Raw genomic sequence first — 19,881 nt, forward strand, 5'->3', positions numbered from 1 at the left:
ACTATGTTGAATAACAGTGGTGAGAGTGAACATCCCTGTCTTGTTGCTGACCTTAGGGGAAAAGCTCCCAGTTTTTCCCCATTGAGGATGATGTTAGCATTGGGTCTTTCATATACGGCTTTTATGATCTCGAGGTGATCCTTCTATCCCTACTTTCTTGACGGTTTTTATCAAGAAAGGATGCTGTATTTTGTCAAATACTTTCTCTGGATCTATTGAGAGGATTCTGTGGTTCTTGTCCTTTCTTTTATTGATGTGATGTATCACATTGATTATTTTACCGATCTTGAACCAGCTCTGCATCCCAGGTATAAATCCCACTTGGTTGTGGTGAATAATTCTTTACTGTATTGTTGGATCCAGTTGGCTAGTATCTTGTTGAGAATTTTTTATCCATGTTCATCAGGGAAATTTGTCTATAGTTCTCCTTTTTAGTGAGGTCTTTGTCTGCTTTTGGAATCAAGGTAATGCTGGCTTCATAGAAGGAGTTTGTAAGTTTTCCTTCCATTTCTATTTTTTGGAACAGCTTCAAGAGAATAGGTGTTAACTCTTCTTTAAATGTTTGGTAGAATTCCCCTGGAAAGCCATCTGGCCCTGGACTGTTGTTTTTTGGGAGATTTTTGATTACTAATTCTATTTCTTTGGTGGTTATGGGTTGGTTCAGATTTTCTATTTCTGCCTGTTTCAGTTTTGGTAGCTTATATGTTTCTAGGAATTTGTCCCTTTCTTCCAGATTGCCCATCTTATTGGCATATAATTGCTCATAATATTCTCATATTAATGTTTGCATTTTTGCAGTGTTGGTTGTGATCTCTCCCCTTTCATTCTTGATTTTATTTATGTGGGTCCTTTCCTTTTTCTTTTTGATTAAACTGGCTAGGGGTTTATCAATTTTGTTAATTCTTTCAAAGAACCAGCTCCTGGCTTCATTGATCTGTTCTACTGTTTTTTGGGGGAGTTCGATAGCATTTCCTGTCTTGTGCTGGGTTTGGGTTTTATTTGCTGTTCTTTTTCCAGCTCTTTGAGGTGTAAGGTTAGGTTGTGTATCTGAGACCTTTCTTCCTTCCTTAGGAAGGCGTGGATGCTATATACTTGCCTCTTATGACCATCTTTGCTGCATCCCACAGGTTTTGGCTGTGGTGTTATCATTTTCATTGGCTTCCATGTACTTTTTAATTTCTATTTTAACTTCTTGCTTAGCCCATTCATTCTTTAGTAGGATGTTCTTTAGTCTCCAAGTATTTGTTATCTTTCCAAATTTTTTCTTGTGGTTGATTTCAAATTTCATAGCATTGTGGTGTGAAAATATGCATGGTATGATCTCAGCTCTTTTTGTACTTGTTGAGGGTGATCTATTCTGGAGAATGTTCCATGTGCACTTGAGAAAAATGTCTATTCTGCTTTAGGGTGAAATATTCTGAATATATCTGTTAAGTCCATCCAGTCTAGTGTGTCATTCAAAGCCATTGTTTCCTTGTTGATTTTCTGTTTAAATTATCTGTCCATTGCTGTAAGTGGGGTGTTGAAGTCCCCTGCTATTATGGCAATGAGTTTGTTTGTGATTAATTGATTTATATATTTGGGTGCTCACACGTTTGGAACATAAATGTTTACAATTGTTAGGTCTTCTTAGTGGATAGACCCCTTAATTATGATATAATGACTTTCTTCATTTCTTATTACAGTCTTTATTTTAAAATCTAGATTGTCTGTTATAATTATGGCTACTCCACCTTTCTTTTGGTGACCATTAGCATGATAGATGGTTCTCCATCCCCTTATTTTCAATCTGTCTAAAATGGGTCTCTTGTAAACAGCACATAGATGGATCTTGTCTTCTTATCCATTCTGTTGCCCTGTGTCTTTTGATTGGAGCATTTAGACCATTGATGTTTAGAGTGAGTAGTGAAAGATATGAATTTATTGCCATTGTGTTGCCTGTAGAGTTGGAGTTTCTGGTGGTATTCTCTGGTCCTTTCTTTTTTTTTTTTTTTTTTTTAATTTTGTTTAATGTTTATTTATTTTTGAGACAGAGAGAGAGCATGAATGGGGGGAGGGTCAGAGAGAGAAGGAGACATAGACTCTGAAGCAGGCTCCAGGCTCTGAGCTGTCAGCACAGAGCCCAACGCGGGGCTCGAACTCACGGACTGCGAGATCGTGACCTGAGCCAAAGTCGGACGCTTAACCGACCGAGCCACCCAGGCGCCCCTCTGGTCCTTTCTAGTCTTTGTTGCTTTTGGTCACTTTTTGTTTTGTTCTGTTTTGTTTTGTTTCATCTTTCCTCCCATCAGAGAGTCCCCCTTAAAATTTCTTGCTGGGCTGGTTTAGTAGTCGAACTCCTTTAATTTTTGTTTGCCTGGGAAACTTTTTATCTCTCCTTCTATTTTGAATGACAGCCTTGCTGGATAAAGAATTCTTGGCTGCCACTCTTTTCTGGCCTGCCAAGTTTCTGTGGATAGACCTGCTGTGAACCTGATCTGTCTTCCCTTGTAGGTTAAGGACTTCTTTTTCCCTTGCTGCTTTCATGGTTCTTTCCTTGCCTGAGTATTTCGTGAATTTGACTATGATAGGCCTTGTTGGTGGTCAGTTTTTGTTGAATCTAATGGGAGTTCTTTGTGCTTCCTGGATTTTGATGTCTGTGTCTTTCCCCCAGGTTAGGAAAGTTTTCCGCTATGATTTGCTCACATAAATTTCCCTTTGTCTCTCTGTTCGTCTTTTAGGAGCCCTAGGATTCTGATGTTACTCCTTTTTTTTTTTTTTTTAATTTTTAAAAAAATGTTTATTTTTGAGAGAGAGAGACAGAGAGCGTGAGAGCATGAGCGGGGGAGGGGCAGGGAGAGAGGGAGACACAGAATCCAAAGCAGCCTCTAGACTCTGAGCTGTCAGCACAAAGCCTGATGCGGGGCTTGAACTCATGAATTGTGAGGTCATGACCTGAGTGGAAGTCAGATGCTTAACCTTAACACTGAGGTACCCAGGTGCTCCTGATGTTATACCTTTTTAATGAGTCACTGAATTCTGTAATTCTTATTTTGTCCTCTTTTGCCTTAGCTGCCTCCTTTTTTTCTACGTCATTATTCTCCATAAGTTTGTTCTCTATATCACTGATTCACTGCTCTGCCTCATGCGTCCTTGCCACCATGCCATCCATTCACGATTGCAGCTCAGTTATAGCATTTTTTTATTAGATCCTGACTAGCTTTTACTTCTTTTATCTTCGCAGAAAAGGATTCTAATCTATTTTCAACTCCAGCTAGTATTCTTATTATTGTGATTCTAAATTCTGGTTCAAACATCTTGCTTGTATCTGTGTTAAGTCCCTGGCTCTCATTTCTTCCTGTTCTTTCTTTTGGAGTTTTGTCATTTTGAAGGAAGAAAAGGAATTAATAAAGTAAAAAAAAGAAAAAAATTTAAAAACAACACAAAGAAATCAAATGAAGGATGGTAGATCTTAGGTGTGTTTTTGTTTGGTTGTTGAAAGAGCTTGATAGAGAAAAAAGGGAAAGATAAGAAAAAAATGGGAAAGAAAAAAGGAAAACGTTTGAAAATTTGAAAAAATGAATACAATAAAATAGAATAAAATGAAATGATGAAAGTAAAATAGAATTTTAAAAATTTACAAAAAGTAAAAAATATCATAGAAAAAATTAAAAATATTTTTAATAAAAATGGAAAATAAGTTCTTTCTCTTGTATTCAAGAAAAGAAAAAAAAATTGAATAAAAGGGCCAGCGAACAGAATAAAATACTATTGAAATTACATCTGGTTTCCTGTAGAAGTCAAACGATGAAGCACTTTATAATCTGTAAACTAAGCTGGTGGAGAGACTTGTGTTCCTGAAGAGCACGGTTGGCCTAGTTAGGTGGGGCTTAGTGAATGACTCTGTTCTCCACTAGATGGCGCTGCTTGCCTTACTGGGGTGGATTGTTGTGGTGTGTGCAGGTGTGTGGGGTGAAAATGGCATCACCCATTTCTCCCCAACCAGCAATCAAGCATCCCTCCTTTGACTAGGGATTCTGTCCACTCCCCACTTCTACACTGTCCATGACCAAGCTGTCAGGCTGCTAGGTGGCACCTTCCTCCTGAGTTTTATTTCAGATGGGGCTGTGTTTCCCAACACCTCACTTCTAAGGGACTGCAGCTTTGACCTGCTCAGACCCTCTGGGGGAGGGTCTCGCTGAGCAATGGCTGGGTTCCAGCCTGCTCCTAGGAATGTTCTACAGACTGTGCTGCTGTTGATGCCCAGAGACTGCAGCTGGGTGCCAGCCCATCCCAGAAAGTTTGCATGATTGTGTAGCAGCAGTGTTTTAGGGATTATGGTAAATAACAACACACATCTGGCACCAGGCTTCACCCTTAATGACCTTGTTCCAGCACCAGGGAATGTGGTTATTCTCTGGGGTCCTTTGGGACCCCTTTGGGACCTTTGCCTGTGGGGAGGCTGCACAGCCTCTACCAAATGTCCTCCCAGCAGGGGAACCACCTCTCCTCGTGTGGCCTGAGGACCCCTTGGACCTCACTCTGCTCCTGGAGATTTGCTCTTCCAGGTATCCAGAGCTCCACCAGGTATCCAGCTATGAAGTTTCAGACTCTGCACTCCAGCTGTTTAGAGTCTTAATGGAATTGAAGCCCTCTCCTTTCTCCCTTTTTTGTTTAGACTCTTGTGGCTGTTTCCACTCTTCCTTTTTCTCTGCAGCTGCTTTTGGAGGGGGGTGCTTTTCCTATACTCTCCCCCTGTCTTTGTGCTCTCTCTGCCAGCAAAAACAGCTCCCTGCCCTTGGTGGTTTCTCTCTCCTCCATTTTACCTCTCTGCACTGCATACCTTGCAGTTCTGTGGTTCAGGTTGTGCAGATTGTTGTGTTAATCCTCAAATCAGTTTTCTAGGTGTGCAAGATGGTTTATGGTTGATTTGGCTGCATTTCAGGGATGAGAGATACAAAAAAAACTTCCATGCTCTTCCGCCATCTTGGCCCCTCCCCCCAGATTTTTCTGTTTCCGCTTCAAAAAATTTTTTTAACAAAAATGTTATTGTGTCAGTGCTGTTTTATAACATATATTGTTCACTGAATTTCATATACAACTTCCTGCTGAGATACATTTTTATATCATTTTAAATTTCTTTATGATATTTTACTATATAAATAGAAGACAGTTTAGTTAGTTGTTCCCCTATTACTGGACATTTAGATTGTTTTCAGAGATTTTCACTGTTGTGCCAAACTCTGAAGTAAATATCCTTAATTATTTTCTTGGGATATATTCTCGGAAATAACATACCTAGAATAAATGGTATGTACATTTTTTAGGGCTTGCACACTGACAAATTATTCTCTGGTATTATTGCTATTTAATTGTTAACAATTACTTTCTTCCCTGAAAATACATGTAGTCCTAACTTTGGCCAGAAGGAATAGTTGTTTGCAACAGCTCTCTTTAAATTATTAAGGGAAAGTGTTGGGGAAGAGATTTTTTTTTTTAATCGAAGTGTTATTGACCTACAATGTTAAATTAGTTTCAGGTATACAACATAGTGATTCACCATTTATATACATTACTCAGTGCTCATTACAATAGGTGTAGTCACAAGAGGTTTTTAATTAAATGTTACTAATTGCTGTTAACTTCTGCATGAATAATTATCCTTTAGTAAATAGAAGTGAGATGCTTAAGTATTTACTCTGATTACAGGGAGAAAACAGAGGAAAATGATGGAAAAATTATAAAATTTAGCTTACTGTCCCTTGGAAAGAGAGAACAACTGTTCATCCTTTTCTTTTTATGCAAGCTTTTAATGCAAGATTTAATGTTTCCTCTTAGCTTTTTTATCCAGCTAAAAAAAATCCAGTTCCTTTGATGTAGACAGTGTTCTTAGAGAATTGTGTGTCAAAAAGATAGAAGAGATTAGTTTGAGGGGACAGTAGGGTGGATGACACATGTTCCTTGAATGGCAACCAGGTAGCCTTGATTCCATTTCCAAAATATGTTTTGAATAATGAGGTAGATGAAGTGTGAAACTAGGGTGCAAAATGAAAAATTGATGGGGGGGTTCCCCCCAGGTTTGTCTGACAGGAATGAAGAGAGCAGGTGAAATAGGATGTGACTGCATTTAAATCTGCTATGTGAGCAGTGTGATCTACTGCAGTGGTGGGTTGGAATCTGAGCTTTGAATTGAGACTTTTATGTCCACAAGTGTTTTTGGTGATAAGTAATCTGAACAGCACATTAATTTTTTGGTTCAAAAGTCAAAAATCTAAAATGATGTACAGTGAGAAGCCTCACTCCCACTCATGTCCCTGTTGACTCTTCCTGCCCACCCGCTCTAGGGAGCCGCTCTGTAGTTTCTTGTGTAGTTGGCATTTTTGTTATGCAAATATAAGCAAATGTGAATACATGTTCTTATTTTGTCTAATTTTACTCAAAAGTATAAATAACAAACTTTGTACATCTTTAGTGTTTTTTTTTTTTTTTTAATTTAAATCCTAGAGAGCTTCCCTGTCGCTTTGTGGAGTTATTTTTCATTATTGTTATTTTGTTGACATTAAAAAAATTTATTTTTTAACGTTTATTTATTTTTGAAAGAGAGAGAGAGTGGGAGGGAGCATGAGCAGGGGAGGGGCAGAGAGAGAGGGAGACAGAATCTGAAGGAGGCTCCAGGCTCTGAGCTGTTAGCACAGAGCCCAATGCGGGGCTCGAACCCACAAACTGTGGGATCATGACCTGAACCAAATTTGGACTCTTAACCGACTGAACCACCCAGGCACCCCTGGCATTTTCTGTTAAATGGAATTCCCATAGTTGATGCCTGTATTAATAGACACTGGGTTGTTCCCATTTGCTGTGGTAAATTGTTTTGTTTTAAGTTTATTTTGAGAGGGAGACAAACATGAGTGGGCAAGGGGCAGAAAGAGAGGGGGAGAGAGAGAATCCCAAGAGGGCTCCACACTCTCCACACAGAGCCTGGTGTGGGGCTTGAATCCGTAAACGGTGAGATCATGACCTGAGCTGAAATCAAGAGTCGGATGCTCAACCTACTGAGCCATCCAGGAACTCTCCAGTTGCTCTAGCAAATTTTTTATTATTATTTTTTTGAGGCTTTTTAAAAATTTATTTTTATACTGTGTATTCTGTCTAGATTTTTCTTAATTAAAAAAATTTTTTTAAACATTTATTATTGAGAGACAGAGACAGAGCATGAGCATGGGAGGGACAGAGAGAACGGGAGACACAGAATCTGAACTAGGCTCCAGGCCCTGAGCTATCAGCACAGAGCCTGATGTGGGGCAAAGTCTCACACCGCGAGATCATGACCTGAGCCTAATTTGGATGCTTAACCGACTGAGCCAGCCATGCGCCCCTTAATTTTTTTTAATGTTTTTATTTTTGAGAGAGACAGACAGACAGACAGACAGAGACAGAGCACAAGCGGGGAAGGGGCAAAGGGAGAGGGAGAGACAGACTCTGAAGCAGGCTCCAGGTTCTGAACTGTCAGCACAGAGACCGACGTGGGGCTTGAACTCACAAACTATGAGATAATGACCTGAGCCGATGTCGGACCCCCAACCGACTGAGGCGCCCTAGATTTTTTTTCCTAATACATTGTAGAGGTCTGCCATTGCATCCTGTGTAGATCTACATGAAAAGAAACAGCTGTACAGTATTGAATTGTGTGGATGCAATGTAATCTTTTAACCATTCCCCTATTTTTCCTTTTTTTTTTTTTTAATTAGAAAAAGCTGTACCATTACATATTTGTCAGAGTCTATCTGTAACATAAATTCCTAAAAGTGAAGTTGGTAGGTCAAAGTTACAGCATTTCAAATTTCGCTAAATATTGCTGTTTTCTATTGCTGTGAGCGATTACCGTAAACTTAGCAGCTTCAAAAGACCCACATTAGCTCACAATTTGATGGGTCATGAGTTGGGACTTGGTGTGGCAGAGTTCAATGCTCAGGGCCTTAGAAGGCTAAAATTAAGGTGTCTCCTGGGCTGTATTCCTTTCTGGAGGCTCTGGGGAAAAATCCACTTACAAGCTCATTAAGGTTATTGGGCAAATTCAGTTCCTATGATTGTAGGACTAATGTCCTGGTTTCTTGACTGGTTGTCAGCTGAGGACCACTCTCAGCTCCAGGGAGCTGCCTGCATTCCTTGCCATTTTGTTTCCTCCACCTTTAGAACAAAAAGTGGAGGATCTCCCCCACTGAATCGCTCATGCTTTTAGGCTCTTTCACCAGTCCCTCCTATAGGCTCAAGTGATTAAATCGGGCCTACAGTGGATAATCTTCCCTACATTAAGGTCTGCTGCTTTAGGACCTTACTTGTGCACAGTCCCTTCTCAGCAACAGAGGTTAGCATGAATACCTGGAAGAGGGTGTGTGTATACAGAAGGGGGCTTCTTGGAGTCCTCTTAGACTCTTGCCTCCCAGTTGCCGGCCACTCTAAGAGTTGTACCAATCTGCACACCTACCCGCTGTATACAAGTGGGCCCGTTTCCCCTCTTCCCCGTGTTTCTATTGGTTATTAAACCTTAGTTATTTGTGAAAGTTTTGTGTTTAAGATATTAGAATTTTGTTCATAAATGTTACACATATTTATCCTTTGTCTTTGCTGTCAGAAGGTTAAATTGTACTCTACTGTATCATTTTTCCTTTGGGATTTCTGGCTTAGAAAGGTTTTTATCTGTTTTCTTCTAATACTTCATTTTTTTAAAAAATGCTGGTTTATTCTTGAGAGAGAGACAGAGACACAGAGCCTGAGAGGGGGAGGGGCAGAGAGAGGAGGAGATACAGAATCTGAAGCAGGTTCCAGTCCAGGCTCTGAGCTGTCAGCACAGAGCGCAACCCGGGGCTCGAACCCCCACCAACTGTGAGATCATGACCTGAGCTGAACCGATGGAACCACCCAGGAGCCATCTAAAGTTTTTAAAAATTTTTTTTAAAGATTTATTTTTGAGACAGAGACAGAGTGCAAGTGGGGGAGGGGCAGAGAGAGGGAGACACAATTCAAAGCAGGCTCCCAGGCTGTGGGCTGTCAGCACAGAGCCTGATGTGGGGCTCAAATTCACGAACCGTGAGATCATGACCTGAGCCCAAAGTCAGATACTTAACTGACTGAGCCACCCAGGCGCCCAACTAATACTTCATTTTTAAAAAATGTATATCTATGATCAAAATGACAAGCCACTTGTCATAACTGCATGTATTAGAATTATAACGTTAGAATTAAATAACATTAGCATTAAACTATTATCGTTGCAATTCCATACAACTGCCTCACTTGCTGACATTTGAGATGTTAAGTATATGGTTTCTTTTTCAGATTCCTTTCTCCAAATTTTTCTTCTCTAATCAAGGAAGAATCCGGGATGCCCAGTACCAGCTTCTGCTTGATAAGGTAACATTTTCCTGTACTTTCACTCAGAACTGTTCCCTTTAGTGAAACAGAACTCCTGTGAGGATCATTTCAGTTCATTTTTGAGGGCTGGCAAATGAAAGCTAAAAATTCTTGAGGCCATCCCTGTTACTCCCATATGGAGGTTGACTCAGACATATCTTGTGAGCCAAACCTCCATCCTGCAGGAATTTCCTATGGTCGTCATCACTTCAGCCTGCTCACATTTTATTTTAGCTCCAAAATAGTGAAAAGTATTGAAGTATAGGAGGGCTACAAGGAACCTCCATTAGACATCCATGCTGACCTTACCAGTCTGAAGTGGCACTACTTTGGAGAGGGAAGAGAAAGTAGAAGGTAGAAAATCAGCCCTGCACTTAGGATTTGCTACAGCATTTGAGAACTCTGGTGTACTTGCTAAGGGCTGATAGTGTAAAGACCCAGCTATGTTAAATTCTTTTTTTTAAACGTTTTTGAGAGAGTGGAGAGTGAGCCCTGCGCATCCATGCTAGCAGAGAGAGACGGAGCCGTAGAATCCAAAGCAGGCTACAGGCTCTGGGCTGTTAGCACAGGGCCATGTGGGGCTTGAACCCATGAGCTGAGAGATCATGACCTGAGCCGAAGTCGGACGCTTAACTGACTGAGCCACCCAGGTGCCCCAAGACCTAGTTATATTAATCACCTCAGGAACTTCAAAACTCCAGGAATGGTATCAGTATATGAGATTTTGATCAATTTCTGTATTTCCAATGTAGATCTCTTCTGTTGGATTCACCCTAGCTGATAAAGTGGATGGTCCATTCTTCCTGGAAATAGATTTTATTGGAGTTTTTGCTGATCCAGCCCACACAGAAGAATTTGCTTATGAAAATTCTCCAGAGCTTAACCCAAGACTTTTTAAGTAGTAGAGATGGTATGGTAATTTTGTACTACCAAACTGCATAGTATCATCCATGATGACAGAGACAAAATATTTAACAGCTTCCCATTAACGGCTGGGATGTATTCCCTGAGACAAAGCTAAATGCTGTTGCCAAGAAAGGCCCCATAGTGGGAGACACAGCATGAAACCAGGTTCTAAGCTGTACTTCAGCTTAAAGAATGCAAGTCCCGATGTGGAGATAATAGGTAAAGAACTTAACTGTTTTGGGTTAGAATGATTCCTGTTAGGAACTATTCCTGCCCAAGTTGGTATTGTCAAAGCAGGGCGTCTCTAAGATGATTGTTGATGTCTTTGTCTCTCTCTGTTCCTCATAGGTTTCTTGTGTTTTCTAATCCATCATTTAAGGAGACTGTTAAAGATTGCTATACAATTTAGTGATTTTTTAGTATATTCACAGAATTGTCAATCCTTACCATAAGCTAATTTTAGAAAATTCTATCAAGCCTAAAAAGAAACCTTAATTGAGTGCCCTTTGCAGGCACTCATTCTCCCAGCCCAGGTATCTATGGATCTACTTTCTTCATGGGTTTATCTTCTCTGGATATGTCTCCTACAAATAGAATCCAATAATATGTGATCTTTTATGTCTGGTGGTTTTTCATTTAGCATAAATGTCTTTGAGATTTATCCATGTTGTATCATGTTATGGTGTACTGAAAAAGAATGAGGTACTAATAATTTTTAATCCATTCATCCATTAATGGACAGCTGCATTTTCTCTACTTTTTGGCTACAATGAATAATACTGGTGTAAATAGTGCATACAAATTCTTGTCTGGACATGTGATTCTACTTCTCCTGGGTGTGTGTGTGTGTGTGTGTGTGTATATATATATATATATATATATATATATATATACCTATATTCCTAGGTGTGTGTGTGTATATATATATATATATATATATATATATATATATATATACCTAGGAAAATTGCTGGCTCATATGGTAGACATGTATTTAACATAATACCAATCTGTTTTCCAATGATCTCTACCTTAATAGCAAAATCTGAATATATTCAGCACCCAGGAATATATCAGTGTTCTCTGGGCTCACATATCTAACGGTAAGTATAACAGAATTGGTATGTGCTGTGAAAAAATACAGAAGGAAGACATGGTCATTTCTTAGGGTGGGAAGAGGTGGTCAGGAAAGAATGCACAAGGAGTACAAGTAGACACCTGTTAACATCTTAGCTGGTCAATTCAATCTTGGAAGCCAATTTATTTACAAACAATCCATCTACCACCATGAGAAAACAACTATGAAAATCTTAATTAGTACAAAGCTCAGAAGCTCCACTTAGGTTCAACAAGCATGGCTATGGTGCTAAGCAAGTCATCTTTTTCCATAAAGTGAGTAAAAGGTCTGTTTCACAGAGCATAATGATCCTTGAAGCAGCAATCCTCAGATTTCAGTATGGCCCTGTATGTTTTTAAATAAGGCTAGAATGAGCAATAGAGTTTTTAAGAGTATGTTGAGTGACAGATGCCAATTATATTAAGTGATCTGAACTAATGTGCATAGGTAACCAGATACTTCACATACGTAGAATATTAATGCCATAACCAACCCAAATGGCCCCCAGTTTGATCAAGACTACTAGATTCTCTAGAGGAGCAAGAAGTGAACTTTCTCAACTTACCCTATTCATAACTTTTTATTGGTGCAATTTCTACTAAAGCTTGTGGTAGAACTACCTACCATCAGGGTAAATGCTGTTGCCTAGAACAGGATTGCAATTAATATTAGAATCAGCACACGGAACTTGACATGAAAAATCTAGGTCAAGAATCTATAGGAGGAGTCTCAGTTCAAAAGTGAATTGTACAGAGACTTAAGTAAAAACCACGTCAAAGAATATGTGAGCCTTAAAGTTAATGTCTTCGGAGATGTAGCATGTTAAGAACGCACTGACACTACATAAATAGTGAACAAAGAACAGAAAAAGGTTTTTTGACTAAAGCAGGGAAGACAGTAGAAAAATATTTACAAAAAGTGTTCAGAATAAGGTAATATTTACAAGACATCAAAAAATTAATCTTCAGCCATAATGAGGCCTCTTCGAGCTCCCAAAACCTTTGCTTTCTTCTCCTTTCGTTTTTGCTCATGTTGCTTCCGTAGTTCTTCCCTAAAGAGGGACAGGTACCCATTAGGCTCTAGTGAAGCTCAAGAATCCACCTGTTGTCACACTCCTGTCCAAGCTTACACTGACCTCCTGCACACTTGCACAGAACACACTCTCATCGGACACTGTCCTCTATCTAGTGGCTTGTCTGATAGAAGCCATATCTGTAAGTCATTTGTGTTAAAGGGCTACAAACTGGTATTTTTCCTTTTATGTTAATGCAGCACCCTACAATTAAGCATGAAACTGGGACAGAAGGCACCTTGGTGCCTTAATTTGTTTTAAATGAGAAATCTCTACTGTTGGAAGTTAGAGGTCAGGCTCAAAATCATATAGTGTGGTGAAAATATTTGAACTAGAACCATAGTCTACTGAATTAAGCCATTGTACTTTTCTGTAAGGAACTGGGGATTCAGACAGGGAGAGTCAGGATTATATTAATGATTTTTTTTTTTTTAAGTTTTATTAAAGTAATCTGTACACCCAATGTGGGGCTTGAACTCACAACCTGGAGATCAAGCGTTGCATGCTCTTCTGACTGAGCCTGCCAGGTGTTCCTATGTTAACAATCTTAACAGCAAAGTTAGTAAAGGTCTTGGTGGCAGCTGGCTATAGGCAACTCAGATGATGGGCAACCCTGCATCAGTAGAGTTTTACTTGGGGAAAGGACTCCACCAGCACCTGCCGCAGCCCACTGCAAGCTCTGGCTTTAACTTGGTTTTCAAGCAGAAGGAAGCCGCTTAGGATCATCCTGGGATCTCCCCAGGTGTAGCCTAGTAACCCAGGTTTCCCTGGGAGTGAAGAATTACATCTATCTGTATACTTAGATGCTCTGGGCACTTGGATTAGGGGCTGGAGGGTTGTCCAGGTGTCCTGTTGGGGCCAATAGGTCATGTGAGAGAACAGTGTCCCCTTCTGTATCACCTACAGAGCTTTGTAAACAGTGCAGTTACTTGGGCCCCACCTCCCACTTACCAAATTAGAAACCATTGTGGTGGGGCTTAGGCACCCATACTGTTAGGCAGTTCTATATGTGATTCTACTCCTACTCTTCCTAAATACCACTATTATCAAAACTTTCTGTCCCTCAGAGGCTTTTTATCTATAGTCTTTCAACATTAAAAGAACTATAGACCTGCATAATTATGTACTCACCTAGTCTGGAGAGGAGGTTGTTTGTAAGTTTTCTTGTGGAAGCTAACTCTGTTTACATGCTCCTTCAGAGAATTATTTTCTTTAGATTGTCCCCATGGTTTCAGTTTTCCTAGTTTAGGAAAGACAAAGAGTTAGGAAGATTCCTGTATTTATAGTCCCAATTTTATTCTCTATCTGGGACTACTCCTTTTCAGTATTTACACTTCGTTTTTACAGGTATTTGCCAGCATAGTTCTATTAGCTTTAATTTCATATTCCACGGATCCAATTTGCATTTTTTTCTCCTAAAAATAAAAGTATGTCCTACTTTTTAATCCTTGGAAAGTCACAGATAGTCCTCATACTACAAAAAAAAATCTTAATACTAAATCCAATTACATAGCACATTAAAAAAAGCCATCACAACCAAGTAGTTTATCCCAAGGTTAAACGTATTTAATATTATAAAGTAGTATTTCATCTAGGCAGTATGTTATTACTGTTAGCCAATAAAAAGTATTTGGAATGGAATGAATGGGAATACTTTGTTAGCTTTAGAACTGGGACCAAATTTCCAGAGGTGTATGTTTTACTTTATTTGTATAGTTAATGACCTATCTTTGAGTGCTGAAGATTATTATTTGCAGTTTCTTTTTTTTTTTTTTTTTTTTTTTAAGTTTGTTTGTTTATTTTCAGAGACAGGGAGGAAAAGAGAGAGAATCCCAAGCAGGCTCCCCACTGTCAGCACAGAACCCCACTTGGGGCTCTAACCCACAAATCCCAAGATCACGACCTGAACCGAAACCAAGATTTGGACGCTTAACTGACTGAGCCACTCAGACGACCGTGTAGTTTCCCATTTTATGAAAAGGAGTTTCACAACCATCTAATCATTTGATCCTTCAAAAAAAATGTAAAGTTTTTTTATAAAATGTTTTTTTTAATGTTTCTTTATTTTTGAGAGAGCGAGCAAGCAGGGGAAGGGCAGAGATAGAGGGAGACAGAATCCAAAGCAGGCTCCAGGCTCTGAGCTCTCAGCACAGAGACCAATACTGGACTCAAACTCAAAAATCGTGAGTGAGATTAGGACCTGAGCCCAAGTCGGAGACTTAACTGCCTGAGGCACCCAGGCACCCCTCATTTGATCCTTTTAGTAACTGATGATGTAATATTTATTTTTCCTTTCCTTAAGGAACTAAATGACTTGTCTAGGGTATAAAAATAATAAGCAGCACAGATGAAGCTCTAAGCCAGGTTTTCTATTGTTAGTGGAAGTTACTGGAGGCCAGAATCATTCCTTAAACACTTTCTGAGCACCTGGTATGTGCCAGGAACTTTTCTAGGTGTTGGGGACATAGCAGTGAAGTGAGAGCAAGGATTTTTGACTGCTTAATCGAATTCAACAGCATATAAAAAGAATTATTCACCATTATCAAGTGGGATTCATTCCTGGGCTGCAGGGCTGGTTCAGTATTCGCAAATCAATGTGATTCATCACATTAATAAAAGAACAGAACCACATGATCCTGTCAATCGATGCAGGAAAAGCATTTGATAAAATACAGCATCTTTCTTAATAAAAACCCTCAAGAAAGTCGGGATAGAAGGAACATACTTCACATATAAAAGCCATTTATGAAAAGCCCACAGCTAATATCATCCTCAATGGGGGAAAAACAGAGAGCTTTCCCCCTGAGATCAGGAGCACAACAGGGATCTCCACTCTCACCACTGTTGTTTAACCTAGTGTTGGAAGTCCTAGCATCAGCAATCAGACAACAAAATGAAAGAAAAGGCATCAAAATTGGCAAAGATGAAGTCAAACTTTCACTTTTCACAGATGGCATGATACTCTACATGGAAAACCAAACAGACTCCACCAAAAGTCTGCTAGAACAACTGAGGCATGAATTCAGCAAAGTTGCAGGGTACAAAATCAATTCCATTTAAAAGAATTTTTTTTATATTTTTACATTTATTTTTGAAAGAGTGAGACAGCATGAGTGGAGGAGGGGCAGAGAGAGAATGAGACACAGAATCTGAAGCAGGCTCTAGGCTCTGAGCAAGTGTTCAGCACAGAGCCCAATGCGGGGCTTGAACCCACCAACTGTGAGATCATGACCCGAGCCGAAGTTGGACACTTAACCGACTGAGCCACCTAGGCGCTCCAGAAATCGGTTGCATTTTTATACACCAATAATGAAGCAACAGAAAGAGAAATAAACTGATCCCATTCACAACTGCACCAAGAACCATCAAATACCTAGGAATAAACCTAACCAAAGATGTAAAAGATCTGTATGCTGAAACTATAGCAAAGCTTATGAAGGAAATTGAAGAAGACACAAAGAAATGGAAAAATATTCCATGCTCATCGACTGCAAGAATAAATATTGTTAAAATGTCAATACTACCCAAAACAATCTACACATTGAACGTAATCCCAATCAAAACTGCACCAGCATTCTTCTCAAAGATAGGAACCAACAATCCTAAAATTTGTATGGAACCACGTAAGACCCTGAATAGCCAAAGTAATAATGAAGAAAAAAACCAAAGCAGGAGGCATCACAATCCCAGACTTTAGCCTCTTCTACAAAGCTGTAATCATGTAGACAGTATGGTATTGGCACAAAAAGAGACACATCGACCAGTGGAATAGAAAACCCAGAATTGGACCCACAAATGTATGACTAAATAATCTATGACAAAGCAGGAAAGAGTATCCAATGGAAAAAAGACAGTCTGTTTAACAAATGGTGCTGGGAGAACTGGACAGCAACATGCATAAGAATGAAACTAGACCACTTTCTTACACCATTCACAAAAATAAACTCAAAATGGATGAAAGAGGATAGGAAACCATCAAAACCCTTGAGGGAAGGGGAAGGCAAGGGAATTAAAAGCAAATATGAACTATTGGGACCTCATCAAAATAAAAAGCTTCTACACTGCAAAGAAAACAACAAAACTAAAAGGCATCCGATGGAATGGGAAAAGATATTTGCAAATAATATATCAGATAAAGGCCTACTATCCAAAATCTATAAAGAACTCACCAAACTCCATACCCGAAAAACAAGTAATCCAGTGAAGAAATGGGCAGAAGACACGAACAGACACTTCCAAAGAAGACATCCAGATGGCCAATAGATGCATGAAACGATGCTCAAGGTCACTCCTCATCAGGGAAATACAAATCAAAACCACACTGAGATACCACCTCATAATGGTCAGAGTGGCTAAAATTAACACATCAGGAGACTATAGATGCTGAAGAAGATGTGGAGAAACAGGAACCCTCTTGCACTGTTGGTGGGAATGCAAACTGGTGCAGCTGCTCTGGAAAACTGTGGAGGTTCCTCAAAAAATTAAAAATAGACCTACCCTATGACCCAGCAATAGCACTGCTAGGAATTTACCCAAGGGATACAGGAGTACTGATGCATAGGGGCACTTGTACCCCAATGTTTATAGCAGCACTTTCAACAATAGCCAAATTATGGAAAGAGCCTAAATGTCCATCAGCTGACCAATGGATAAAGAAGATGTGGTTTATATATACAGTGGAATACTACTTGGCAATGAGAAAGAATGAAATCTGGCTATTTGCAGCAACATGGATGGAACTGGAGGGTATTATACTAAGTGAAAAAAGTCAGTCAGAGAAAGACAGATACCTTATGTTTTCACTCATATGTAGATCCTGAGAAACTTAACAGAAGACCATGGGAGAAGGGAAGAGGAAAAAAAAAAGTTACAGAGAGGGAGGGAGGCAAACCATAAGAGACTCTTGGATACTGAGAACAAACTGAGGGCTGATGGGAGTTGGGGGAGAGGGGAGAGGGGAAAGTGGGTGATGGGCACTGAGGAGGGCACTTGTTGGGATGAGCACTGGGTGTTGTATGGAAACCAATTTGACAATAAATTTTAAATAATCCTTGCTCTCTCGGGCTTACTTTTCAGTGGTAGAGATGGATTATAGTCAGGTAACATGTATCAGGTGAAAGTAACATGCTATGAAGAAACAGAAAACAGCAGTGTGTGAGGCAGGGAAGGGAGGAAAGCCCTCTGAGTTGGTGACAGTTGAGTGAATGCTGCATTAAAACAAGGGAGGGAGCTGTGCAAAGGGGTGTGGGACTAGTATTCTAGGTGGACCAGAGGGATAACAAGTTCAAAGACCTGGAGGTGGGAATGAGCTCAGTCTGTTTGAGGGGGTGAAACACCAGTGTTATTGGCACAAAGTCAGGGGAGGAGGTGATGAAATCAACTTGGGGGAGAGATGAGAACTCTTAGGAGGTTCTGAGCAAATCAGTGACATGCTCTGATCTGTTTTTCAGGTTGGAGTGGGGCCTAGAGGCTATTCCAAAAGTCTAGGAGAGATGATGATGACCTGGATGAAAGGGAGTTGCAGTGGAGGGTGAAAATAGTTGGGGTCAAAGATCTATATCAAAGGTAGAGCTCAAAGGACCAGCTGATGCACTAGGTACGGGTTCTAAGAGAGCGAGGAGCCAGAGGACTCCTAGGTTTCTCCCTGACAACTCAATGAATAGAGGTGCCAGGGCCACATATGGGGAAAAAGAGGGGAGGGCTGCGGGGTGAGAGGAAAGTAGTTGTTTTGCTTTTGGACTACAAATGACTTACCTCTAAATAAGATTTGTTTACTAATTTAAAGATAAACACTATTGGACATGATTTGTGGGAAGTCTTCATGTTTAAAGTAATTTTAGAATTACTGAAAGATACAGATACTTTAACATATGCCCAATTGATATGGGCATTTATATGGCCAATAAAGGTCCCAGGTTGTTGGACTGGCAGATTCCAGCCTGGAATCACTTGAAAGTTGTAAAAAAAAACCATTCATTTACCCACAGGCCAATTTCCAAGTTTCTTGATTTTCCCTGAAATTTTCTTTGCCCTAACAATGATTACAAGTTATGTCTTTGGATTAACAAAAATGTAGGTCAATCAATTATTTAGTATTTGCTTACTGGACAGTCTTTTAATCATGGGTCATGTGGGCCCAAGGGGAAGGAATTCTAGGGGGTCAAGTGTGAGAATCTTTCACATCCTCAGATCTGCAGAACTATTTAATCTTAAGTCTATTGCATGTCTTGTATCTCAGAACATTCCCACATACCTTTGTGTGGCTCGTAGTTGAGGGGACGAGACAGACTTGCTTTGAGATCAAATATTGGTTTCTTGTTGGAGACTGGAGTCTGTGCTGCTTCAGTTGTCAACTTGAATGGGGTAACAACTACAAAACCAAAGAACAACCCCCCCAGGGCTTAATTAGAAAAAAGATCTATAAAGTTCTTTATTGAAGTACCACTTCTCAATATTAGGAATATCATCTATAGATCATCAGTTTGGTTAAAAAGCAAAAGGGGGAAAAAAGAATAACCAAGGAAAGCTAACCACTGAGATTTGCTTGTGACCAGCTCCCCAAATAGTCTCAATATTATGGTATTTCCTAGGGTCAGCTGGGTGTTGAAAATCCTATTTAAAGAAGTGGGTAAATTTTCAACCTGTGTCCCTGATATTATTTATCCTTTAAAAATATTATACATTAGGTGTATATTATACATTGAGGTGCCTGGGTGGCTCAGTCGATTGAGTGTCCGACTTCAGTCTTGATCTCGAGGTCTGTGAGTTTGAGCCCTGTGTCGGGCTCTGTGCTGATGGCTCAGAGCCTGGAGCCTGCTTTGGATTCTGTGTCTCGCTCTCTCTCTCTGCCCCTCCCCTGCTCATGCTCTGTCTCTGTCTCAAAAATAAATAAAACATTAAAAAAAAAATAAAAAATATTATACATTAGTAGTAACGTTTTCTTTCACACAAATAGATATAAAGCCTGCAAGGAACCTTATCACATATAGATGAAAAGATCCGTGGCTCTGGTTGTTTTTAATAAAACTTATTAAAAAATGTGAATTCTTTAAAAAAAATTTTTTTTCTTTAACATTTATTTTTGAGATAGAGCGTGAGTGGGGGAGGGGCAGAGAGAGAGGGAGACACCGAATCCGAAGCAGGCTCCAGGCTCTGAGCTGTCAGCACAGAGCTTGACACGGGGCTTGAACTCAAGAACTGTGAGATCATGACCTGAGCCAAAGTCGGACGCTTAACTGACTGAGCCACCCAGGCGCCATAAAATGTGAATTCTTGTACCATAAAGTTAATATACAAAGATGGTAGGACTCAGCCCAATTTATACTAGAGTTGGGCACATTTTATAATTCTTTTCCATCACAGGCTGCACTTGGCTATTGTCCTATGTTAGCACTTG

General features: G+C 39.8%; 2 protein-coding genes across 10 annotated transcripts in view; one reads left to right on the top strand and one right to left on the bottom strand.

Annotated features, from left to right (window-relative positions):
• Positions 1 to 19,881, top strand: part of NDUFAF1 (NADH:ubiquinone oxidoreductase complex assembly factor 1) — a 51,566-nt gene that overhangs the window by 14,112 nt on the left and 17,573 nt on the right. For 3 of the 5 annotated variants that reach the window (XM_042942361.1, XM_042942360.1, XM_042942364.1), the window contains 2 exons: positions 9,316 to 9,390; positions 10,143 to 10,957. In XM_042942361.1, the coding sequence (XP_042798295.1) occupies positions 9,316 to 9,390; positions 10,143 to 10,292 (225 nt within the window). In that variant the 3' untranslated portion in view covers positions 10,293 to 10,957. Of the gene's footprint in view, positions 1 to 9,315; positions 9,391 to 10,142; positions 10,958 to 11,335; positions 11,480 to 19,881 lie in introns of those variants that run through there. The other 2 variants (XM_042942363.1, XM_042942362.1) reach the window with 2 other exon arrangements.
• Positions 12,262 to 19,881, bottom strand: part of NUSAP1 (nucleolar and spindle associated protein 1) — a 43,367-nt gene continuing 35,747 nt past the window's right edge. For all 5 annotated transcript variants that reach the window (XM_042942359.1, XM_042942357.1, XM_042942356.1 and 2 more), the window contains 3 exons: positions 18,739 to 18,855; positions 13,617 to 13,725; positions 12,262 to 12,464 (listed from right to left, as the gene is read on the bottom strand). In XM_042942359.1, coding sequence (XP_042798293.1) covers positions 12,371 to 12,464; positions 13,617 to 13,725; positions 18,739 to 18,855 — 320 coding nt within the window. In that variant the 3' untranslated portion in view covers positions 12,262 to 12,370. The remainder of the gene's footprint in view (positions 12,465 to 13,616; positions 13,726 to 18,738; positions 18,856 to 19,881) is intronic.

This window comes from Panthera leo, chromosome B3 (genome assembly GCF_018350215.1).
Source record: "Panthera leo isolate Ple1 chromosome B3, P.leo_Ple1_pat1.1, whole genome shotgun sequence".
NCBI classification, from domain to species: Eukaryota; Metazoa; Chordata; class Mammalia; order Carnivora; family Felidae; genus Panthera; species Panthera leo.